This window comes from Orycteropus afer, unplaced genomic scaffold, assembly GCF_000298275.1.
Source record: "Orycteropus afer afer isolate SDZICR_OR568_19922 unplaced genomic scaffold, OryAfe1.0 scaffold00070, whole genome shotgun sequence".
In the NCBI taxonomy this organism is placed as follows: Eukaryota; Metazoa; Chordata; class Mammalia; order Tubulidentata; family Orycteropodidae; genus Orycteropus; species Orycteropus afer.
Window position 1 is genome coordinate 7,248,017 of NW_006921657.1, and position 25,831 is coordinate 7,273,847.

Below are 25,831 nucleotides of genomic sequence, written 5' to 3' on the forward strand. Positions count from 1 at the left end.
AGCTCTGGTAGCATAGTGCCTAAGGCACTTGACTGCTTACCAGAAGGCTGGCGGTTCAAACCCACCAGCCACTCCTCGGAAGGAAGGTTGGGCAATCTACATCCGTAGTGATACTGCCTCAGAAACCCAAGGAGGGGTTGCTATGAGTCAGGGCCAACTCAACGGCACATAACAACAACAGCAACGGCTAATGATCGTGAACATTTCTTCATGTATTTGTTGGCCGCCTGAGTATTCTCTTTGGTGAAGTGTTTGTTCATGTCGTCTGCCCATTTTTTAATTGGGTTGTTTGTCTTTTTGTTGTTGAGATGTTGGAGGTTTGTATAAATTTTGGAGACAAGTTTCTTCTCAGATACGTCATTGCTGGATGTATTTTCCCAATCTGTAGGTTTTTTTTTTTTTTTAATCTTTTGGAGAAATCTTTTGAAGCACATAAAAATTTAATTTTTAGAAGGTCCCATTCATCTTGTTAAGGAGCTCTGGTAGTATAGTGCCTAAAGGATTAGACTGCTAAACGAGAGTTGGTGGTTCAAACCCACCAGCTACTCCATGGAAGGAAGACTGGGCAATCTACTTCCGTAAAGATTGACTGCCTTGGAAACCCAAAGGGTTACTATGAGTCAGAACCGACTACATGGGAGTGAGTTTGGGTTTTCTTTTTTTTATGTATTCATCTAGTTTATCTTCTGCTGTTTGAGCATTGTGGGTAATGCTTGATAGTCTATTTATGCCATAAATTCTCGGAAGGAAGGTTGGGCATTCTACTTCTGTATTGATACTGCCTCGGAAGCTCAAGGAGGGGTTGCCATGAGTCGAGTCCAAATCAATGGCACATAACAACAACAACAAAAAAAAATTTGCCTCTAGTTTTTCCTTGAGGAACTTTATAGCTTTGGGTTTCACATTTAAGTCTTTAATCCATCTGGAGTTAGTTTTTGTGTATGGTATGAGGTACGCATCTTGTTTCATTTTTCTGCAAATGGATATCCAGTTTTGCCAGCACCATTTGTTAAAGCAACCATCTCTTCCTCATTTAATAGATTTCAGCCCTTTGTCAAAAATCAGCTGACCATAGGTTGATCGATCTATTTCTGGGTTCTCAATTCTGTTCTTCTGGTCTATGTGTCTGTTGTTGTACCAATACCAGGCAATTTTGACTACTGTAGCTGTATAGTAGGTTTTGAGATCTGGGAGTATGGGACAACCTGCTTTGTTCTTCTTCTTCAGTAGTTTTGCTTAGTTGAGGTCTCTTTCCTTTCCATAGAAAATGAGTGATTGTTTTTTCCATATCCTTAAAGAATGTTGATGGGCTGTGGATTGGGATTGCATTGAATATATAGATTGCTTTGGGTAGAATTGACATTTTAACAATGTTCAATCTTCCTATTCACGAGTATGGTATGTTCTTCCATTTATGTAGATCTCTTATGGTTTCTTGAAGTAGTGTTTTGTAGTTTTCTTTGTACAAGTCTTTTGTGTCCCTAGTAAGATTTATTCCCAAGTATTTTAATTTTTCAGTAGATATTGTAAATGATATTGATTTCTTTATTTCCTTTTCATCAATCTCTTTGCTGGTGTAGAGGAATCCAACTGATTTTTGGATATTGATCTTGTATCCTGCCACTATGCTAAATCTCTCAACTAGTTCCAGTAGTTTTTTTGCTGAGTCTCTTGGATTTTCTATGTATAGGATCATATCATCAGCAAATAGGAATAGTTTTACTTCTTCTTTACCAATTTGGATGCCTTTGATTTCCCTTTCTTGCCTTATGGCCCTGGATAGGACTTAAAATACAACATTGAATACAAGTGGTGATAGAGGACATCCTTGCCTGGTTCCTGTTTGCAAGGGGAGTGGTTTCAGTTTCTCTCCATTGAGAATAATGTTGGATGTTGGTTTTACATATATCCCCTTTATTATGTTGAGGAATGTCCCTTCTGTTCCTGTTTTGCTGAGTATCAAGAATGAGTGTTGGATTTTATCAGGAGTGGGTGATGCCTTTTCTGCATCGATTTTTTTATGACCTGTTCAGTTTCTTCTTTTGTTATGGATCTGTTCAGATTTTCCACCTCAGTATGTGTTAGTTTAGGTAAGTAGTATGTTTCTAGAAATCTGTCCATTTCTTCTAGATTTTCAAATTTGTTGGAGTATAGTTCTTCATAGTATTATCCGTTTAATTTCTGTTGGTTCTGTTGTGACATCACCCAATTCATTTCTTATTCATGTTATTTGTATTCTCTCCCTCTTTTCCTTTGTTGAATTTGCCAGTGGTTTGTCAATTTTATTAATCTTTTCAAAAAAGAACTTCTAGTCTTGTTGATTTTTTCTGTTGTCTTTCTATTTTCTGTATCATTTATTTCTGCTTGAATCTTTACTATTTCTTTTCTTCTGGTAACTGTAGGCTTTTTTTGCTGCTCTTTTTCTAATTGTTGGAGATGTTGGGTTAAGGTGTTGATTTTGGCTCTCTCTTCTTTTTTGATGTGTGCATTTATAACTATAAATTAGCCTGCTTTTGCTGTGTCCCAGAGATTTTAGTATGTTGTGTTTTCATTCTCACTTGAATCAAGGAATTTTTTAATTTCACCTTTTAGTTCTTCTGTTACCCAGTTGTTTTCAAGGTGAGTGTTTTTCAGTTTCCTTATGTTTGCTCTCTTTTTTTTTTTTTTTTTGGTGATCTTCCTATTGTTGATTTCTGATTTTATGGCATTGTGATCTAAGAAGATGCTTTGTATTATTTCAATGTTTTTAAGTTTATTAAGCCTGCTTTGTGGCCTAACATATGGTCTGTTCTGGAGAATGTTCCCTGTGTACTGGTGAAAAATGTATATTGTGCTGTTGTTGGGTGAAGTGCTCTGTAGATGTCTATAAGGTCAAGTTGGTGGATTGCATTGTTTAGTTCTTTTGAGTCTTTGTTGAGTTTCTTTCCAATTGTTCTATCTTTCATTGAAAGTGGTGTATTAAAGTCTCCTAGTATGACTATGAAGTCATCTATTTGTCTTTTCAGTTCTGTTAATGTCTGATTTATGTGTTTTGGGGCTCTTTCATTGGGTGCATAGATATTAATTATTGTTATGGCCTCTTGGTCAGTTGCTCCTTTAATCATTATATAATGTCTTTCCTTGTCTCTTATGGTGGTTTTTGTCTTAAAGTCAGTTTTATCAGAAATTAATATTGCTACTCCTGCTCTTTTTTGGTTGCCATTTGCTTGATACATCTTCTTAACAACCATTGATTTGTAGTCTATTTTTGTTTTCGTCTCTAAGGTATGTCTCTTGTAGACAGTATATTGATTGGTTATGTTTTCTTATCCAGTCTGCAGCTCTCTGTCTCTTGAGTGGTGCATTTAATCAGTTGACGTTCAGTGTAATTATCGACAAGTATTAATTTGTTGGTGTCATTCTGTTATGTGTTTTTTCATGGTGTTCCTGGTTTCTTTGTTCCATATAATTTTCTGTGCTGAACTCCTTTTTTTTATGAATCATGTTATCATTTCCTTTGTTGCAGTTGTTTTACTATTTGCTACATATTTGTGCGTGTCCTCTTTTTATTTTGATGGGAAGGTTTATCATTTTTCTTTGAGGTTTCCCTGTGATTTATCGTTTTCTTCCCAAGTTTAGAACAGTCCATTCTATCTTGTCTTGACTTCTTCACCATTTAGAAGTTCTGTAACTACATTGTGTTTTCCCTCTTTTTGGTTTGTAGTTTTCCTCATTTGCCAATTGATGTCTCTGATTTCCTGCTTATAATCTTGTAAGCTTATTTACTTTGAATACTTCCATAACTGGGTTGGTTTCTGGGTTATGGCATCATGTGTGTTAATGGTCAGTTATTGTTTGCTGTTGTTGATTCTCTGTCCAGAGGACTTCCTTTAGCAACTCTTGTAAGGTAGGTCTGGCTTTAACAAATTCCCTTAATTTCTGCTTATTTAGAAATGTCCTAATTTTACCATATTTGAGGGACAGTTTTGCTGTGTATATAATTCTTGGTTGGAATTTTTTTTCTTTTGAGGTTTTATATATACCATCCCATTGCCTTATCACCTGCATTGTTTTTGCCAAGAAATCAGAGCTTAGTCTTATTCATTGCCCTTTGTAGATAATTTTTCACTTTTTCCATGCTGCTTTCAGGATTCTTTCTTTGTCTTTGGTTTTGGTGAGTTTGATGATAAGTCTTGGTGATTTTGTTTTGGGGTCTATCCTGTTTTGGGTTCATTGGGCTTCTTGAATGGATATATTCTTGTCTTTCATCATATCAGGGAAATTCTCTTCAAACAAATCATTGACAGTTGTCTCTGTGGTTTTATTTGTCTCTTCCTGTTCTGGAATTCCAATTACATGTAAGTTATTTCTCTTGATGGTATCCCACATGAATCTTAGGCTTTCTTCATTTTGTTTTGATCTTTTTCTCATTGATCCCTTTCCAAAGAAATATTGAGATGTTTGTCTGCAATCTCACTAATTCTGTCTTCCATTGATTCAGTTCTACTCCTTTGCCCATTCAATGTGTTATCTATTTCTGAAAATTCAGTATTAATCTTCTGGATTTCTGTGTTAGATTCTGTATCATTTCTGAGTTTTCATTTATTTTGTCATTTTGTTCTTGTATTGTCTTCCAAAATTGTTCTAGGGTTTTCTCTCTGTTTTTCTCAATTTTGTCAGTGTTTTCCTTGATCTGTCTCTCAATCCATTGAAAGTACCTAAATATAATTCTTTAACCTCCAGGAATTATCTATTTGTTTCCTGGGGAAAAGCATCAAATATTTTGAAGGTGCTCTTCTGGGAGCTGGGTGTACAGGAACAAAGATGGCTCAGAGCAGTTCCTCACTTCCCAGACCCACAGGGGTGGGGTGAGAGAGACCAAGCAGGCAGGGTCTGGAGGCCAAAGAACAGGAGGAACACATCCTGGGGAAGCGATGGGATGTGGGACCACTTGTGAGCCAAGACTCCATGCCCCTGGCACATGCTTCATTTACAGAACACAGATTCAAAGATAACCCAATAAAAACTTTCAAGACTGTGATGCGCAGCATTCAACCTCAGGTGGGGGGCTGCCCTGAGCACAAGGTACCCTGCATGCCTGCACTGGTCACATGTGTGTCCAGGAAGCCAGCCCTTAGAAGAGAGCAGCAGGATATTCTAAAGGTATTTCTGGGCCTCTGTTTCCTTTGAGTCACACAGAGGGGGATGCTCACCTGGCTCACAGAACAAAATGGGATTCACATAAGGTCACGTGCGGATCAGGAACTGGAAACCAGCAGGAAATAGAGACGCCTCTGGGGCTCGACCTCTTTCTCTCCCTTTCGTGGGGTTGTGTCTCTGTCTCCCTCATTTTCATAATACACTGGTTCCCTCTATTTCCTTAGTTCTTCCCTGGTGTATTGAGCACCTACTATGTGCTCAACATTGTGCTGCACACTTTGCGTGCGTTTAATCTTCATGACAGCTCTGTCATGTGGTGGTGATGATGGTGAGGATAAATAGCATTTATGGCTGGGAGGGTGGGCAGAAGTCATTCCTTATGGGGGCACTGAGTTTCTGTTAAGGGTGATGGAAAAATCTGGAAATGTCTAGTGGTGATGGTTGCACAAAATGGTGAAAGTAATTCATGTCACTAATTTGTACACATAAAAAATGTTAAAATGGCAAATGTTTTGTTACATATTTTTAACTTAATTAAAAATAAACATTTATGGATGCTTCTCTGGATCAAGGACTTTAGGCATGTTTACAGATTAAATCCTCCAACAACCCTATGAGGCAGTTATTAGTACAGATGAGGAAACTAAGACCTAAGGGGCTTAAATAAATTCTGTATGGATAGCTTGTAGGGGACAGAGTTGTTATTGGAGCCCAGGCAGTCTCAGGACCTCCATTATGCCCCCATCAACTCATGGTTTCTGCCCTCATCCTGCCTCCTTGCACAGGTACCTGTGGACACCCCAACTTCTTTCTGTAGGACATGACATTTTAGCTTTGGCCTTTGCTGCCCCCAGCACCCTCTCATAGCACTGCCTTGGCCAGATTCCCAACAGAGGGCCTCCTGCTGGCCCAGCTCACCTCAGGGCAGTCCTCATGGAAGTTGCTGGTCAGCTTTTGGAGCAGCTCCTCTTGGGCCAAGACCCCATCTAACTGGTCAGCTGTGGCTGGGGAGGAAAACAGAAGGAATATGACTTCCCCTGTGGCTCACCCCATGAAGAGTGTCCCTCAGAGGGCTGCCTGTCACAGGCCTGGAGTTGAGGCCTCATCTGAGGGAGGAGGCAGCACATCCTGACCCTTAGTCTAGGCCAAAGCTGCTCCTGAAAAATCTTCTATCACAAAGTCAAAAACAGGGGATCCCAGCTGAAGGGACAGGCTACCATTACCAAGCAGTAATGGGAATATTAGCTCTCTCTTAGGATCAGGTATTGGGTTGACTTCCTTTGTGGCCTGGGGCTTCCTCACTGCTTTCATGGCCCTGGTGGGGGTGAGAGCCCCATTTTTCATGTGGTCTCTGGGTTGCCCTCTATCACCCTTACATTCTCTTTCCCCTGTTTGTGCGTGGCAGAGCTCCACCTGGAAGGGAATTTCCTGCACCGCCTCCCCAATGAGGTCAGTGCCCTGCAGCACCTCAAGGCCATTGACCTGTCCCGGAACCAGTTCCGAGACTTTCCTGAGCAGCTCACCAGCCTGCCGGCACTGGAAACCATCAACTTGGAGGAGAACGAGATAATAGGTGAGTGGTGGGTGAGGGTCTCAGTGCCAACCCGGCCCATCTGGTCCCAGAGGCTGCTGTTGCCTCCTGCACACCCACCATCTGCTGAACAAGGCTTTCATGGCTCGACCTCTGGAGTGAGCCTTTCACAGGTGTGAGGGAGGGTTGGACTTCCTGGTCTGGGATGCTGAGCAATGGGTACCGGACCTGGCATATAACCACTACATAGCCTTGCCACCTGCTGGTGCTGGCTGGCCACTTAAAGAAGGCCTTGCCTTTCTTCACTGCACAGCCTTGGACTAGCTGGGCAACCTTGGGCCACAAGCTCTCCCTTTCTGGGTCTCCATCTGCTAGTATAAGCTATCTCTAAGACCTTTTAGGCTAACCCTCTGTAAACTAATTACTACCCTAATTACTATTACTCTCCCTTCCTGCCTTCACAGGGAGCTCTCACCATTATTAATCAGGGGCCATCAGGGGAACATGTTGAGAACAGCCCCTCTGCACTGTCTACTACAGTATACTCTCCTGTCAGCCTAGCCTCCTGGCACTTGCACCAGCAGGGACCCTATCTCTCTGGGTCTGAATTGTGCAGGTTCGAGGGGGGAGTGTTCTGCTTAGGTGGGAGCAGTCCTTCCCCTCTTGCAGCAGTCACCTACCTCCCCATCTCTTCAGGTTACCAGAAGTGCCAGCTCACTGTCTAAGCTCCCCAGAGAGGACTAGTACTTACCAGGGTCCCCCTGCACCCTCTCCCCCTCAGCTCCCTCCTTCCGCAGCCTGGCTTAGGAAGCTGTCTTCAGCCCCATTTCACCCTCTCTCTTGTTGCCTCTACTGTCAGTGCTGTCTGATATCAATGGTAATAATAACCCTCTCCAGTTATGCTTTTATTTTTGTAAGCTCTTCCACAGCTATTATGCCATTTGATTAAAAGTAAGAGATTTCGAGTGCTTGAGAGCTGTCTGGTGGGGAATGGCCTGCCTCATGAGGTATGAGCACCCTATCTCCCAGGGGTGATACAGAGGGACTCTTGCCATGGCTGAGTGGGAGGTAGGACCAGCAGAGCTCTGAGGGTCTGAGGTTGCCTGACTCCATTCTTTCTTAAATGAGTAAACTGAAGCCCAGAGAGATCATGAGAGAGCATCAGGTCACACAGCGAGTCTGCAGAAGAATACAGTACTCCATAGCTCTGCCCTGTGCCTGGGATGGGGCTCCTTGGTCTCTGGGCAGGCCCTGAGGGTAAACTCCATCTCAGTCATGCTTTCTCAAGACCAGATCCCCTAGGTGGCTTGCTTCTGGGTTGGCATCATGGTCACTTGGGCATTGCAGGACTTGAGCAAATGAGAAAGGCATGGACAGAGAGCCTTTCCACTGTGAGGCACCTCCTTTCTGTGCTGGCCAGATCACCCAGGCTCTTGGCACCAAACCCTGTGTTCCTGCTGGGTCCCCTTTGCTGGGCCCTTGCTGTCCTTCCTTTTACTCATTAAAGCCTTCCCTGATGCCTCTGCTTCCTTTTGCTTCCTTGTCCAAAGGGGGCAGTAGCCCAGCAGGGGCTACTCCTAGCTGATGCCAACACCAGAGCTGGGCGTATTGCTGGCAGGCAGGAGGGTCAGGACAAGCCCTGGCTAGTGGCCGCTCTGCTTCCTCACTGCAACCCTGGAAAACTCGCACACCCTCTCTGCACCTCAGCTCCTGCTTCTTGCCCCAGAGGTGGTCAGAGATGAGAAGGTGGCTGTTCCCCAGGCAGGGAGCAGGCTGGTGGCATCTGTACTGACTGCAGCACAGGGTGACATACCCACTAATGCTTCCCCTCCCAAGGCTGACAGCATCCTTCAGGAGCAACAGCCCCAAAGCCAAGGCTGGCTGTTTTACTTATGCTTTCATATGCGTATCTGTGCTTTCCTGCAGTGTGACAGTCATAACCCTTCCACGTGGAAGCATCTTAGTTTACCACGAATGCCCATGTGCACTCCTACGCACCATCATCCCCATTTGACAGATGTAGAAATGAAGGACCCAAAATATTCTCCTAGCCTTCATGGCCGAGTGCCTGTCTCATATCTGGCCAGGCAAAAGTCAAGTGCAACCTCCAGGCTATGCTTCCTGTCAGTTCAGCCTGTGACAGAGCCCTTCTACTGTCTAGCCTCGGCCAGATCTATGGGGTATCTTGGGGCTCTGAGTCTAGGAGAGACTCCTATTTTTTCCTAAGTACCAATTGCTCTCCAGGGTGTTTAACTGACCCCAACCTTCTGCTTTCTACCCCTCCCCGATCCAGCTGTGCCAACAAATAGTGAGGGGAGGATCGGCCTTTGCAGCTTCCCAGCATCCTAGTTACTTGAGTGGCTTCTCAATTCCCACACCAGGGGAAGGGCCAACCCAGCCTTAATAGCCCGGTTGGAGGGAAGTGAGCATGGAAGCGCAAGGAGAAGGGGACTGTGATTACAGCAAAGAAGGCAGCACTGCATAGGCCTTCATTATGGAAATAGCTTGGCACTGTTTGCTGCTATAGCCAATCTCCTGCAGAAACTCATTGGGATAATTGTAGGGGAGCTTAGGATGCCTTCACAGTGGCTTGTTGTTCCCCTTCAGAGCCCTTAGAAAGTGTTAGAAAATAAAAAACAATTTCTCTTTGAGAAATAAATTTGAGACATATGAATTTCCTTAAAGCCGTGGTTCAGTATGCAGCCAACAGGTGTCTCTGAAACAAGCCCCCGGGGCATCTGACTGAGCCCTTCCTGTCTGACCTCCCCAAATGAAAGACTCAGAGGGAGGATGCTCGCAGCCTCTTGTGTCTGCATAGTGCTGTCTCTAATATACTGATCTACCTCCACCCTGCGGGGAGAGGAGGCCAGAGGACTCCAACCCCTGGAGGGGAGGAAGGGACCTGTCTACGGCTGAGAGGCAGAGATGTTTTTGTCTGCTTTCTGATGCCACCCCCAGGAGATCTGGCGTTGCCCATTCCTGGGGCTCCCTGGTGGCTGTGTGCCCTCAGGCCTCACGCGTGGGTAGCACAGCCTGCCTTGTTGCCTCCATCTTGTGCAGACAGCCCTGTGGTCCCTGTGTGTGACCTTTCTCTGTCCTCCAGGCCAGTCGCCACTTCCTTGCATCTTGGGAGCTGCCCTGCCTTCTGCCCCACTCAGCATCTAGCATGGCGTCTGGTATACAACAGGTGCTCAGTTAGTTGGGACACTGTGTGGAGCAGGAATTCTAAAGCCTTGGCGCCCCATGAATTTACAGATACGAAAAGGCAGATGCAGTTTGCAGGTTGGGACCCATTAGGGAGTTGTAAAGGCAAGTTAGTGGGTTGAGATCAGCAATTTTTTAATTAAATAGAGTAGAAAATTATGAGCATGTATCACAGGTAGTGTGATAAATATGGTCCTGTGAAGCTTTGTGCTTTGGTTTTACTATGTACATACACAGCTATGTGTGCCAGGTCGTGATGTAAAATGGATTTCTTCTGTGGGTTATGAGCAAAAATACTGAAAGCCACTCCCGTGAGTTGTCTGCAGTGATCTGGAGGGTCTATTATTGACCAGCCTGGCCTCTTGTCCCACAGCCGTACTCTCAGCCACACTATTCAGTCTTCCTTGTCCTGCAGCCTGTATTCCCAGCCACGCTATTCAGTCTTCCTTCCTGTCATCTCCACCGCCATCTCTCTTCATTGTGGTCACATCACTTGGCTGAAAGGGGTGGAGTGAAAGTGGACAGTGAGGCCCCAGCACAGCATGGAGCCAGGTGGGTGATAAGTTTAACACCACCTGTTTACCGCCACTCTACTCATATAGCCCTTCCTGGCCTGTGCTCTCAGCCTGGAAGTCCTTCCTCATCTCTTACCATTTTCTCTGCCTGTGACTAAATCCAGAGTCTGAAGGCTGGGGCCCAGGTCAGATGAAAAGGAGGCAGAGGAGGTCGAGGAGCCACTTCCCTCTCCCCGGCTGGCTCCCTGGCAGACTACAGAGTGGCGGATAACTCCCACTGGGTAATCTCCAGTATACACTCATTTCTCTTGAGCCCGTCTAAGGAGGAAGAAAGGATTGTAGCTCAGAGGATTTGTTCAGACAGCAGTCATTTACAAGTTATGGGGATTTGGGACAATTCCTATATTTTGCAAACCAGAAAGTGGTACTTGGAAGCTTAGCAGTATTCATAAACAAAACTGCCTAGGAAAATATAGCCTCTGTAGAAACAGGAGCTCCAAAGATGAATGAGATGCAGGTCCTGACCTCAAGTTGGTTCCAGTCTGGAAGGAGGCAGTGTGAGAGCAAGCAACTATTAAACTGCTGGATGGTACATGGTTGTAGCCTTAACAGGGGCAGAGTGACAGGGAGAGGATTCCTGGGCTGAGGGTGGCTGTCCATGCAGGTACTCATCTTGAGAGGATCCAGGGATGATTGCTTGGAGAAGGGGAGGTGTTTAATCTGGACCAAGAATGAGGAAGTGGGGACAAAATGGGTCACATGACAGCCTTTGAAGATGAGGCAGTGAGTTTTTATCTGAGCAGCCACCAGGCCAGTTTTGAATGTGGGCAGGAGCAGAATCAAGTCCAAGCCACTTACCCACAAGTACTTGATGTTGCAAAGCAAGTTAAAGCTCTGGAATATGTCAGGGTGATGAGAAAATCAGTATTTCGTGAACTCCATTCTGCTAAGCAGGAGATTACTTCAGTTAAGCTAGAATTCAGCTTTCCATAACCCTCAATTTTCTGTTTTTCCCTGTGTACTCACCGTTCTAGAGAGAGCAAGTGGTCACAGGAAAACAAGTTCTTATTAAGAATGTGATCAGTAGAGCAGTAAAACTTCCAAAAATAAAGGTACCTGTATCGGATAGGGGAGCTCTGGTGGTGTAGTGCCTAAGGCACTTGACTGCTAACCAAAAGGCTGGCGGTTCAAACCCCCCAGCCACCCCTCCGAAGGAAGGTTGGGCAATCTACTTCCGTAGTGATACTGCCTCGGAAACCCTCGGAGAGGTTGCTGTGAATCGGGGCCGACTCAGCAGCAGTGATTTTGATTTTGATTTTGGTATTGGGTACGGATGCTCTGGGTTGTGTTTACTTAATTCTGCCTGTGTGCTGTTCTGCTTCTCAGTACTTAGGCCAGTATTTCTCCACATGTGGTCCTAGGTTCAGTAGCATCTGTGTCAGCTGGGAACTTGGTAGAACAATACTTACCCCTACAGACACACACACACACACACACACACAGAGAGACACACACACTCAGGGTGGGGCCTAGCACTCTTTTTTAATGAGCCTCCCCCCACCACCCCGCCAGGTGATTCAGATGCACACTAAGGTTTGAGAACCTCTGTTGTGGCTCTAAGGAGCCTTGGTAGTGCAGTGGTTAAGCACTAGGCTGCTAACCAAAAGGTTAGCAGTTCAAACCTACCAGCTGCTCCACGGGGTAGCAGTCTGCTTCCACCTTAGAAACCTGTGGGGCTGTTCTACTCTGTCTGGTAAAGTTGCTTTGAATCAGAATTGGCTTAACAGCAGTGGGTTTGGCTTTGGTTTTGGTTTGCCTTGGCTGTCCTCAAAGTACTGGCAGCACAGGCGTCAGCTGGGAGCTTGTTGGAAATGTAGACCTCTGATCTCCTACATCAGAACCTGCCCCTTAGCAAGCTCCCCAGGGGATACACAGGCCTGCACATCAAGCTCTGAAACGTGCTGGCCCAGGAGCTTTTCCTGGTGTTCTCAGCTTCCTCCAGGTACCAGGTGCCACCTTGGGGCTGCTTAATTTGTTGATGGCCCACCATCCTCCCAAGCGTGACCTCCCCTTAAACCTCACAGAATTTCTCAGAATATGTTCCACAGGTCCCACATCCAAATACCCTGGAGGGCCTGTTAAAAATGCAGGCTCCTGGATCATATCTCAGATCAACTGAGTCAGAAGTCTGCAGATGGGTCCAGGAATCTCTGTTTCTGACCAGTGTCCTGGAGAGAAGGAGTTGATTTGAGAATCACTCTGCGCAGCTAACTGTCTTTACCGTTTTCTTCTCCGCCATCCACTCAGTGCTGAGCCCTGCCCACTTTGCCTCCTCCTGTCTTTTTGTTTTATTGTGGTAAAAATATACATAACAAAACATCTGCCAATTCAACAATTTTTACATGGACAAGTCAATGACACTGATTACATTCTTCATGTTATGCAGCCATTATGACCATCCTTTTACGTATTTGAGAATCACTCTGCACATTAACATATACCACCATTAGTGTATACTCAGTGCCCCTTCAGCAAAAACTCTCCTTCTCCCCATCTGCTCTACCCTTGGTAGCCAATAATAAGGGCTTCTTTCAGGAAGGCTGTGCCCTGCTGCCTACAGCTACTCCCCAGGTTTCTGTATATTTGCCTTTCCCATATAAGTGAGATCGTGTAGTATTTGTCCTTTTGTGAGTGACAGATTTCACTCAGCAGGATGTTTCAAGGTTCAGTCATGTTGTAACATGTCTGAATCACAGCTGGCCCCCTGGTTCAGTCCTTCATCATGAGTTATCTGGGCTAGGGCATCAGCTCTAAAGCTTAAGGTTTGTCCAAGTGCAGGACCCTTCCCCTGGGAATCAGAATGGGAATGGGGGACTGTGGCAGTCTGGAGTGCACTTACCCTGCCCACTAGCTCATTGTTAGACCAGGGTCCCAGGACCCCAGACCCTTCCAGGGAACTGCAGCTTCCCTCTCATCCCCATCAGGAGAAAACCTCCCCCAGATATGGTGTCTCCACCATCTTCCCTAGCCTGGGGCATAAATGCTGAGCAGAACCCCAGAACCCTCTCCCAACATTCCATAGGGCAGAGGAGAACATGGGTTTATTTCCCCTTGGTACTCTCTACCAAACTGCTCCTTAGTGAGACATTCCATGGCTTTGGTCTCTCTAAGAACTCACCTTTGGTTGCAACTGGTTGGAACTGGTGCACCTGGAGGGTAGAGAGAGCAGGGAGGGTTTCCTGGAGGGGTGGACATGAGGATGGCCAAAGGAGCCGGGATAAAACATGACCCTGAGGCCTGATCCTTCCTGCCTGGGAAAGGGGCCTTCCCACCCTTATCAGTCCTTTCACCCCCCTGGTCCTTTAGATCCACATCACCACCCACTGCTCCTCTGGTCAGACACGAGGAGAGTGTCACTATTAATCCTTCAACTGCTGTTAGCTCTCAGCCCTCAATTCATGGCAACTCCATGTACAATGGGATCCATAGGGTTTTCTTATTTATTGATTATTTATTTGTGCAATGTTCCCTAACCTCCCCTCCCACCCCTGGTAACCAAAAAAGAAAGTGTCCTTTCATATATAAACCTTTCCTTGACTTTCTACAATAATCAACTAATACAATATTTGTCCTGTGATTGACTTATTTAACTCAACATAATGTCCTCCAAGTTCATCCGTGTTACGTGGTGTTTTTCAGATTCTCCATGATTCCTTGATGTTGCATGGTATTCCCCTGTGTGTATGTACCATAGTTTGGTTATCCATTCTTCTGTTGATGGGCACCTAGGTTGTTTCTGTCTTTTGCTATTGTAAGTAGTGCTGCGATGAACATGGGTGTGCATATATCTGTTCTTGTCCAGGCTCTCACTTCTTTAGGATATATAATGGGATTGCTGTGGGATCCGTAGGGTTTTACTGGTTGATTTTTTAAAGGAGATTTCTAGGCTTGCAGAAACCTGCACAGCATCACAGCAACACACAAGCCTCTGCTGGGACGGGTGGTAGCTGTGCTTGAGGTGCGTTGGCCGAGAATCAGCCCTGGGTCTCCTGTCTAGAAGGTGAGAATTCTGCCACTGAACCACCACTGCTTTCCCGTCCTTTGGCTGGAACTCAAGAAATGGTGGTTATTTTTTTATTTTATTTTATTTTTTATTGTGAATTGGGTGAAAGTTCACAGAGCAAATTCACTTTCCATACAGCATTCATACACACGTTGTCTTATGACACTGACTTACAATTTTCCTCAATGCAACAGCTCCCTCCCACTTCTTCCTGATAGTTACCTCTTCCCTGTGTCCATCCCTCCATGCACTCCTGCCCCCTGAGCTGTCTCCCTGTGCATAAACAGCCCCTCTTTCTCCCATGATTGTTCTCTCCAAGGAGTGTATCTACCTCGGGTAAATGTTCAACTCATATGCCTGTCTTTTGTTTGGCTGGAAGCCACAGGTGTGGGTTCAATTCCAGACCTGAAGGGCAGCTAAGGGCCATAGTCTCAGTGGTTCCACCAGGCTTTGTCAGACTAGCAAACCTAGTACCCCCTCCTTTTTTTACCCCCCAAGTGATTTTGAGTTTTGTTCCACATTGTTCTCCCTCTCTATCCAGGATCTCCTCCATAGATCCCCCTCTGAGTGGTTGACAGTGGTAGCCGGGCACCGTCTAGTTCTTCTGGTCTCAGTCGTAGAGGCTGAGGATTGCATGGTGTACTGGCTGCAATGAATAGTTGTTTCCATGAATCTTTGATTTTCTTCATTCTTCTTTGCTCTGGACGAGGAGAGACCCATCGTTACATCTAGATGGCTGCTTGCAAGCTTTTAAGATCCCAGTCTCTGCTCACCAAAGTAGGAGGTGGAACAATGTTTTATGTAGTATGTTATGCCAGTTGAGCTTGATGTCCCCTGCGACTATGGTCCTGAGCCCACAGGTTCAACTGCTCGCTCCTTCTGGGTAGCTGGCTGTGACCAAGAAATGACTACAACCTTGTCCCTTGTCAGCTCTAGTATACCCCTGGGAATTCTTACAGAACATATAAATACACTTATAGAACCATTGTCTGCCAACCCTATACGTGGTCTTGGGTACACCCCCTGCTGCATGTTGTTGTTGTTGTTATGTGCCTTCGAGCCGGACCTGACTCATCGCGACCCCTCCTTGGGTTTCTGAGGCAGTATCATTACAGAAGTAGATTGCCCCATTTTCCTTCCAAGGAGTGGCTGGTGGATTTGAACCGCCAGCCTTCTGGTTAGCAGTCAAGTGCCTTAGGCACTATGCTACCAGAGCTCCTCCCTGCTGCATAGACATACCTAATAATTCAGCCTGCCCACCTATCTATCCACCCATATACTGGTGTTTGCCTTCACTGACAACGCAGTACTGTATGTGCAAAAGGGAGGAACCCAAGAAATAGTTTTTAAACAGAGGAAACCTTGGAGAAGTAGAAGTGGAAATACACTCTTTTGATTTACAAAGATCAAAGTGCACAGACTTCTAAAAAACTGTGGACAACCAGCACAGATTCACTGTAATTATCATGTTTAATCAGCTCCCAGCTTCTCTTCTGGATAGGTGGTGTTAGCTCTACTTGACAGCTGAGAAAAGTGGCTCAGAGAGATTGAGTAGCCTGAATAGGAGCTGGTGGAAGCAGGATTTGAATGCAGATCTTTGGCCCATGTGTGGCCTGTCAAGTCCTCATTTGATGAAGAGGGGATGTGGGTGACTGGAAGGAGAGGCAGATCATCCTTTCTCTCCAGCAACATCTATGTGTTAAATTGCAAGGACTTCCCTACACTGGCCTCACTTACCCCTGGCGAGAGTCCTGTAAGTGCAGGGACAGCAACTCTCCCTGGAAGGGGCCTCACTGCAAGGCCTTGTTAGCTGGTGTTTTATAAGGGGATAGATAGTTGGAGAAAGCACATACACGTCTCGTGGCTCCCTGCCTACTGGGAATGGCTGCCAGCCCTGAAGACAGACAGGTCAGAGCAGAGAAGCCAGTCTCTTGCCCTCCTTGTCCTTTCCCTATGAGGCAGCCAGAGTTTGTTGACAGGGGGTGCTGTTCTAATCTGAATGTGGGATAGTGATGAGGCTCTTGTGTCCTCCAGCACCGACAGGCTGCTCTGTCAGCAGCCTCTGCCCCGAGCTGTAAAGCCACCTATGAAATCTGACTGGTTGAGTCCTTGGGGCTATACTTTTTCCCACCTTGCACCTCTTAGCCAAACCCTGGTCCTGGTTGGTCAGAGATGCTGGGCCTGACAGGGGACCCCTCGTGGGGAAAACTTTTACTAAGTGGAGACCATGACAAAACTTCGACGGCTTTGAGAGGTTAGGATCCATTGCCCATATGCAGATTGACCAACCTTCACCTGGAGTGGGGAGGTGGAAAGTGGGGACTCGGCCAAAACAGATGCTCTGAACACCAGGCCTTGCCCCCTTCCAGATCAGACAGTGGCGTCATGGGAGGTTTCAGATCTGTCTAGCTTGCCAGGGAGGGTGACTTGATCTGCCAGCACCTACTGCCTTCGTAATTCCATTTGTCCTGGAACAACTTGAACCGCTGGCAGGAAAGGCTTCACAGTGTTTCCCCTGGGCCTGTCGCCTGTCTTCTTTCTGGATAGCACAGAGAGGCTCCTGCAGTGATGATGAAAACCAAAGTCATGGAAGAGTGTCCTCCCGCCTCCCCTGTACCTCTCCTCATTGTGTATGGTCCTGTCAGGTAAATGGCCTCTGAGTCAGACTCCACTCAACCTTGACCACTTTCTACTTTGTTCTCTTGCCAGTCCTCCCACCCCAACCTTGGCTTTTCAGATTTATAGCAGAAAAGGCACAGATCTAAAGCCCCATTCACATCATTGGCATGAACATGTCACCTCCTCTCTGAGCCTTAATTTCCTTGTCTACAGAGTGAGCAGAACAGTTCTGCCCTTCGAGGCTGAAGTCAGGTTCCCCGTGATCACTTCCTACAGTCTCACTGCCCCACCCATCTGGACCCCTGACCCACATATTGCTGTGCAGACTGTCCTCCACTTGCTGGGCCACTTCTTGCGTTCACCCAGGAGCCAGGGCAGAGGAGTCAGGGGACTCTACTAAGGGGTAGGAAAGAGGCTAATGGTGGACTGCAGAAGTCAGCTGGTCAGATTTCAAGGGTGGCTTTATAGCTCTGGGCAGAGGCTGCTGACAGAGCAGCTTGTTGGTGCTGGAGGACACAAGAGCCTCATCACTATCCCACATTCGGATTAGAACAGCACCCCCTGTCAGGGAAGGCCTATCAGAGTTACCTTCCAGTAGGTTCAGGGTGGCCATCCCCAAGCAGATTGTGATACCTCCCAGATCCCTTGGAGCCCACCTCCTCTTTCCCAACCCCTACCACCTAAAACTTGCTGCTCTGTCTTTCCCAATCCCACTCTTTAGGCCCATTCTGGCTCTCAGGGGGTGGCCACATGAATTCTGTTGTGTGCCCTTGAGTTGATTCCAACTCGTAGTGACCTTATAGGACAGAACAGAACTGCCCCATAGGTTTTCCAAGGCTGTAATATTTACAGGAGCAGATCACCAGGTCTTTTCTCCTGTGGAGCAGCTGATGGGTTCCAACCACCAACCTTACAGTTAGCAGCCAAGCACTTAACCATTGAACCACTAAAACAACAAAGACAAACCAAACCCATTGCCGTCAAGTTGATTCCTACTTATAGCAACCCTGTAGAACGAGTAGAACTGCCCCATAGGGTTTCCAAGGCTGTAAATCTTTATGGAAGCAGACTGCCACATCTTTCTCTTGTAGAGCAGGCTGTTGGGTTTGAACTACTGACCTTTCAGTTAGCAGTTAAGCTGAGTGCTTACTCACTGTGTCACTAGGACTCCTTAAATAATTTCTACTGAGGTAGTAATTGACCAAAAAAGCTCACTGACATCAAGTTGATTCCAACTCATAGCAGCCCCCATTGGCTTTCCAAGGCTGTAAATCTTTACGGAAGCTGATTGCCTTATCATTCTTCCATAGAGCAGCTAGCTAGTGGGTTTGAGCTACCAGCCTTTTGGTTGGCAGCCAAATGCCTTAACCACTACACCACCAGAGCTGCTGGAATTACCCAGCTACTACTTTGAAGGATGGTGAAGAAAACGCTGAACAGGGAGTCTGGAGAGCTGTATTTGAGTCCTAATTTTACCATTTACTACCTGGGTGTCAGGACCTTTGGTTAAAGTATTTAGCTACTAACCAAAAGGTCAGCAGTTCAAACCCATCAGCTGCTCTTCAGGAGAAAGATGAGGCGGTCTGCTTCCATAAAGATTTCTGTGGGACAATTCTACTTTGTCCTGTAGGGTTGCTATGAGTCAGAATAGACTCTGCAGTGGCTTTGGGTTCTGGCTCTGACTTTAATCATTTAACTGCAAACCTAGACTCAGTTTTCTCATCTGAAAAATTGGGAAAAGTAATCGCTGTCTATATCCTCACAGCCTGTTCAGAGGATCAGTTAAAATTAATGCACACAGAATATTGTAAAGGGTAAAGTCCCTCCATGAACTTCTAAGGGATTGTCATCCCTCCCTCAATATAACTGCATTTTTAAATGGGCTTCTATGAGTTCTGGTTGGATAGATAATTCTCCATGCCTGATCCTTCCCAGTTATAAAGCACCTTGCCCAGCCTGGCTTCCCCTCCAGATGCATGATAAGGAAGGATAGGAAGCAAAAACCACTCTGGCATTTTAAACAAAAAGGGATTCAATATGGGGACTTAGGTACTTAAAAAAGCATTGAAGGACTGTAGCAATGGGCTTCAGGCTTGGCTGCCATCAGTTTCTCTCCAAACACCGGTGGTACACCCCTCCAGAGGAGTTAGTTCTCTGCCATAATCAGAAAGGTAGAGAAAAGAAAGCCCCAGTTGGAGCTCTTGAGTCAAAACATTCTGCAGAGGCTTTTGTGTAGGGCAGGGAGACAGCTGTAGCTTGGGCCTGGACACTAGGACTGTGGCAGAAACCACCCCTGCAACTGCGCTGGCCTCAGGAACAGCCACACAGCGGGCCTTCTTCTCAGTGCCCCTTGCAATTCTCCCTGGAGCACTTATTAGTAGGCTCTGGCTGCAAGGAGTCAAGGAAATGTGGGCTTATCTATCTTTCCAGCATGTTATTTAATCTCTCTCTGTCTCTGTTTCTTCCTCTGTAAAATGAGGAGAATAATAGAGTTAATGAGATAATATGTATAAAGCACTTAAAACTGCCTGGCATAGAGTGAGCTCTCTGTGTGGTGGTGGTGGGTGGATGTACTACTCCCAGAGGAATGAAGAGCTCAAACAACAGCTGGTAGACTGATCATGAGCAGTTAGCATTGGGCAGAGCCCCAGTGCTCTTCTCAGGCAGTCCCCTCCTCATACAGATGGCAAAGTGGAGGCTCAGTGAGGGGCAGTGAGTTGCCTAAGGTCATATATGACCTGGTGTAACATGAAAGATTAGAGGCAGTAACTGGGCAGTAGAGTGGTGAGCAGGGGTGGAGGGTTTTTTTCTTCTTTTCTTCTCATTCTCTTCCTTCTCCTAATCTGTCAAAAATAATTTGATGGATCCTGGTGGGAGGGTTTGGCTAGGCAAGGGCCCTTAGGCTGGCAGTTCTGGGAGGACAAATTGAAAACCCTGTGTAAAAATAGTGTGGTGACATCAGAGGTCCTCTAACTCCAATTGTGACACCAGCTGTCCCTCCCACTCTCTGCTTTTCTCTTGGGTTTGATAATTCATTGTAGTGGCCACACACAACTCAGGGACCATGCTCACAAGGTTTATTAGGGAAGTAACATGTTAATACTTCAGGATCAGGAACTACTCAGGATACAGTTCTTTGGCCAGGACAGCTTCTCAGCTGTGCCTGCAAACAGGCCTTTTTCCCTTCTCCTTTCTCTTTCTCTGCCTCTCTCCCTCTCCCTCCCACCCCCAATTGTTATAAATCTCTTTAGCTCTCCCAAGTGCCCACAGGCACCTCACTCTACCAGCAAGTTTCCTGCACGAAGGCACTCCTTTCTCACTCCATGGGTCAGCTTGCCCACTGTAGCCGCCTTGTTGGTAGGCTGGGAAGCCCACTGCAGTGTCTTCTACCAGTCTCCTGATTCTACTGATGCCATTTCTCACCATCTTGTGCCTTCTCTGGTGTTTCAGTTCTCTGTCTCCTGGTCTCAGGTCCAAAGGATGCTTCACTCCTATCTCTTTTTCTTGGTGGTAGTTTTAAAGCCTAATGGGATGGCAAAACTGTCCTATGCCCTCATTAGGGTTCCATATACCTTATTTGCATGCATGGTCATACCCCTACAGGGGTTCTGTGCCCCTTATTTGCATTATTACCAAGCTGTCCAATCCCCTTGGTAGACCACAAGCACTTTATTTGCATAGTCCAACACAGTCACTGTGTGGGTGTCACAAAGGCTATGGCTAAAAGGACCATATTAAGTAATTCACTGCACCATACCCTGTCACTTTTCTTCTGCCAGTGGATCTGAGCCTTTAAGCTCATCTCGGGGCATCATCCCCTCACTGGGTATTAGGTTTTGATTTTTCCCCGTATTAATTTCCTAGGGCTGCCATAACAAAGTCCTACAAACTAGGTAGCTTCAACATCAGAAATTTATTCCCCTGCAGTACTGGAGGCTAGAATTCCAAATTCAGGGTGTTGGCAAGGCCATGCTCCCTCTGAATGGTCATGGGGAAATCCCTCTTTGTTTCTTCCTAGCTGCCGGTGGCAGCTGGCAACCCTTGGCATTTCTAGGCTTGTAGACAGCATCACTCCAGTCTCTGCCTTCGTCATCACTTGTCCTGCTCTCTGTGTCTGTCTCTTCTTTTCCTATAAGGACTTAGGCTCACCCTAATCCACTATGACCTCATCTTAACTTGATCACATCTGCAAAGACTATTTGTAAACAAGGTCATGCTCGCAGATAGGGGCGTTAAGACTTGGACAATTCGTTTGGGAGATAAAATTCCCCCCATAACATCCCCTGAACACAGCCAGCTTACAAGAGTTGAAGCCACACCCTGACCCTGTGTGCTGTGTCAGTGCCCAGGGCAGGGGTCATCCTCCAAGCTGCCAGCTGCCTACGTGCTATAGTAGGCATGTGCCTACTGTACACCAACATGCCCTCTTCCCCAGAATGCCCTCGCCCAGCACCCACAGAGCGCCGAGTCATGCCTCGGGCAGCAAGCAGTAGGAATAGGCATCCATTGTGCTAATAAGTTCTCAGGAAGCTCTCATTAGACAAGCAGTGCAGGAGAGCTGGCCCGCTGTGCAGCCACGCCAAGGGAGAGGTCAGCAGAGTGAACACGCAGGCAAACATCGAGAAAAGAAGTTCCTTGAGGTTTGTTTTAAACAAAACAAACAACAGCTAGGGGAAAAAAAAGATTCTGTGGTCTCCAGTGGGACCTCTGGTGGTGTAGTGCCTAAGGCATTTGACTGCTAACCAGAAGGCTGGCAGTTCAAACCCGCTAGCCACTACTGGGAAGGAAGGTTGGGCAATCTACTTCCATAGTGATACCGCCCCGGGAACCCAAGGAGGGGTCGCTGTGAGTTGGACCTTACTCCACGGCAGTGTGTTTGGTTTGGTTTTTGGTACAGTCTCTAATACGTCCTGTCTCTGTCCAGAGTACTGGAAAGCAGTTCCTGTGCTTTGGGTCTCAAAGCTCAGTCTTGCAAGGGCCTTATTTGAGGAATAAGTAAGTCCATGTCCTTGGGGCATGGACGTGGATTTAGGCATTTGGAAAGTGTTTATTGTATTTATTTCCCAGGGCTGCCATTATAAAGTATGACAAACTGGGTGGCTTCAAACAACAATTTTTTCTCCCACAGTTGTGGAGGTCAGAAGTCTGAAACTAAGGTGTCACAGGGCCAAGCTCCCTTGGAGACTCTAGGGAAGAGTTCCTTCTTACCTTTCCCTGTGCCTGGTGGCACCTGGTGTTCCTTGGCTTGTGGCAGCACCACTCCAATCTCTGCCTCTGGCCTCACATGACCTCTGTATCTCTCTGTCTCTTCTCCTCTTCTTATAATGAAACCAGTAACAGTATGATCTCATCCAGTATGATCTCATTTTAATTAATTACATCTGCAAAATCCTTATTTCCAAATAAGGTCATATTTGGAGGTTCTAGGTAGATGTGAATTTCAGTTCAATGCATTCATTCATTCATCAGTTTTTAATTGAATGATTTACCCTGTACTAGGCACTGGGCTAGGGACAGAGCAAAGACCAGCAGAGCATACTCCCTGCTCCCAGGGACCTCACAGCATCATCAGTTACACTAGCTGGTATTTCATGAGCATTTACTTCATTCCAGGCTCCTCTCTAAGCGTTTTTTAAGGTGCTTCTGATTAACCCTCACAACACCCTTATGAGATGTAGGTACTATTATTCTTACCAGATGAGGAAACTAAGATATAGGGAGGTTAAATAACTTGGCCAAGCAGTCTCTCTCCAGCCCCAGTTATTCAGGACAGTACTGCATAGGGAGAGGAGATTTTTACAAGTAGCTGTAGAGCGAGGGAAAGTTATGGTTGAAGTGCACTTGTGTTGGAAGGAAACTCCCTTAGGGTGGAAAGGAGTGTCACATAATAGGACAGGTTTCCATCCTTACTGCTCTGCCTCCATCCTTATAACTCTGCGTCATATACAAATGAGGCAGATTTCTCCTTCATCCTCACCAGTGGTGCTCAAATTTGCTGTACATTCAAGCCATCTATGTACAAGGGAAAAAAAAAAACATGTCCACTAATGGAAGCAGGCTATTAGCCCAGACTATGGGAGGATTCATGCCAACCCTGTGAGATCAGAACCTCTGGCTTGTGCAGTGTGTAAGTGGAGGGCTAAAATTCTGCATTATTTTCTTGATAAAGGAAACCCCAACCCCAGAATAGTCCCAGCCCAAGATAAAATGGATTGAGAGTCAGAGGCAATACACAATCTACTTAACAAGCCAGGGCATTGGTAGAATCCTATAGAAGATAATTTCCCAGAAGATATGTTTATGAATAAAAATTACAAAACAAGGAAGGAAATCTAATTCCATAAAAGATTCCACAATGCATAGGTAATAGAATATTCTGATGAGGCTTTAAAATGTTCACAGAGAGGAAGAAAATAATAAAATCCACATAAGATATAAAGAAAACATTTAAAAAATGTCCATATCCAGACCATACCCCATATCAATTAAATCAGAATCTCTGACAGTGGAATTCAACTTCTAGTGTGACCAAGACTGAAAACCACTGAGCTAGACTGGAACTTTCAATCAAAAGGCACCACTGTTCCAGTTAGTCTGGTGGCTTAGAGTTGTAGTGGCCAGTTTTCCACTTGGAAGAACATATAGGCCCAGCCTCGGGATTATGGGAGAAAAGTGCTATAAACATGTACCCCTAGTCTTCACCACAGCCATTCCCTGAAGCTGCAACCTCCCTCCTCCAGTGTCTGCTGTGTGTGTGTCTGTGTGTGTGTGTATGTGTACATTTGGATGAGAAAAGCAACAGGCTGGGACAATAGAATTGACAGTTGGCTGGGAAGATACAGAGGTGAGCTCTGTGGATTTGCATCTTTCCTTCCAGGTTCTTCTTTCTCATCGACCTTACTCTCCCTGGACCTTGGGTATGGTGGTATGCTGCCCCAGGTGCCCACAATACCCCTTCCTTGATTTCCCTTTAGCACATCCTGCTCACCTGCATATTCAAAAGGAAATTTTATCAAAAAGCCAAAGGAACTGAGAACATATAAATAACAAAACAGTGGTTCAGTTCCCAGAGTACAAGTTTATACCAAAGAATCCATGTGAAAGTGCAGAGGAGTTGGCTTGAGGTTCCACACCTTTTGCAGCAGGTGCCTGGAGTCCTTTCCCTGAGGGGGACAGTCCTGCCTGGGGAAGGGGCTACACAACTTGGCTCACTCAGTAGTGTGCTAGGGTCTGTTCCTTCTGTTCAATAACCTCACGTTGATAGCTTGAAATCAGCCATGGTAGCAGTATTTACACCATGAAAATTGGTTGTTATGTTGTTGTTATGTGCCTTTGAGTCAGACTCAACTCATAACGACCCCTCCTTGGGTTTCCGAGGCAGTATCACTACGGAAGTAGATTGCCCAACCTTCCTTCCGAGGAGTGGCTGGTGGGTTTGAACTGCCAGCCTTCTGGTTAGCAGTCAAATGCCTTAGGCACTATGCTACCAGAGCTCCCATGAAAATTGGTAGATGCTATAAACCAGGTTTCTTCTTTTCCCCAGAGGGCAAATTGTTAAACACTGGCCAGCACACCTCTGCTTTGTTGTTGTTGTTGTTATGTGCCGTGGAGTCAAACCCGACTCATAGCGACCCCTCCTTGGGTTTCCGAGGCAGTATCACTACGGAAGTAGGATTGCCCAACCTTCCTTCCAAGGAGTGGCTGGTGGGTTTGAACCGCCAGCCGTTTGGTTAGCAGGCAAGTGTCTTAGCCACTATGCTACCAGAGCTCCCTTCAATTCCTTCCCTTCTGTTCTCTGGCTACTTCCTTATATAGTTTACACCCTGACATCTTAACCGTCACTCACCACCATATGTCACCTTCAAGTCATTTTGTTCCCAGGAGCAAGTTTCTCAGATAGGCTCCTACCTAACTCATTCCCACCTAGTGGTTATTTTAGTGTCTTTTTTTTTCTTTTTCCCCCTAGTCTTATTTTTCCATTTGTAAGTGAGATCTTATTTCTTTGGCATCTATATTAAACCTGACAGAAAGATTTGTAAACTTGGTAGCAACAACCTTAATTCCCAAGATGGGAAAGATTTGCAATGGAGCCATCTATGCCTCCACCCCTGCTCCAGGGAGAACTTTTAGGTAAGGCTGTTATTTCTCCCTCCTACATACCCTAGCACTAGGCAGTTCAGGCACTGGGTGTACACATTGCAGAGTTGGCAGTGCTAGTCCTTAGTGCAAGTGCTAGACACACACAAACATACATAGCCAGATGAGGAAAGGAATGGCAGACAGTAAGGAAGAGATAACAGCAAAATTGTCATATTTCTCTGGGCCCTCCCCAGAGCGTCTAATCCAAGGTACTAAAAGAGGCTGAGACCAACCTTGCTGAAGGGGGTGGTGGAAGGGTTGGGGCAGGGCCTTGCAGTGGCTAAGTGCAGGAGAAGAACAGAGACAGGCAATCTGTCCATGCAAGTAAAAGGCCAGGCAGTCTGAGTTACTTATTTGGCGCCAGTGTATTCAGTAAGGAGACCATGATAATGTCTGAAGAGAATTAGTAGGATCTGTCTTTCATTGCCTGTCAGATCCAGGATGGGAGTGCGTGGAAGAAGCATGTGATAAGTTGAGCCACTAGGTGCCTGTTGGCCCACCTCTGCTGGCCAGCCTGGGGCAGAGAGGACATCACAGCAGTGGCTTTTGTCCCCCTTTGTTTTTCTTTCCTCACAACGTGTACTTAAAAAAAAAAAAAAAATCTTATCTAGGTTTATTAAA

At 46.0% G+C, this 25,831-nt stretch overlaps 1 protein-coding gene across 1 annotated transcript in view; it reads left to right on the forward strand.

The window, feature by feature from the left end:
- The window catches only part of LRRC20 (leucine rich repeat containing 20), a 164,303-nt gene that overhangs the window by 123,568 nt on the left and 14,904 nt on the right, over positions 1–25,831 (forward strand). The window contains exon 3 of the mRNA XM_007940656.1: positions 6,545–6,712. Coding sequence (XP_007938847.1) covers positions 6,545–6,712 — 168 coding nt within the window. The remainder of the gene's footprint in view (positions 1–6,544; positions 6,713–25,831) is intronic.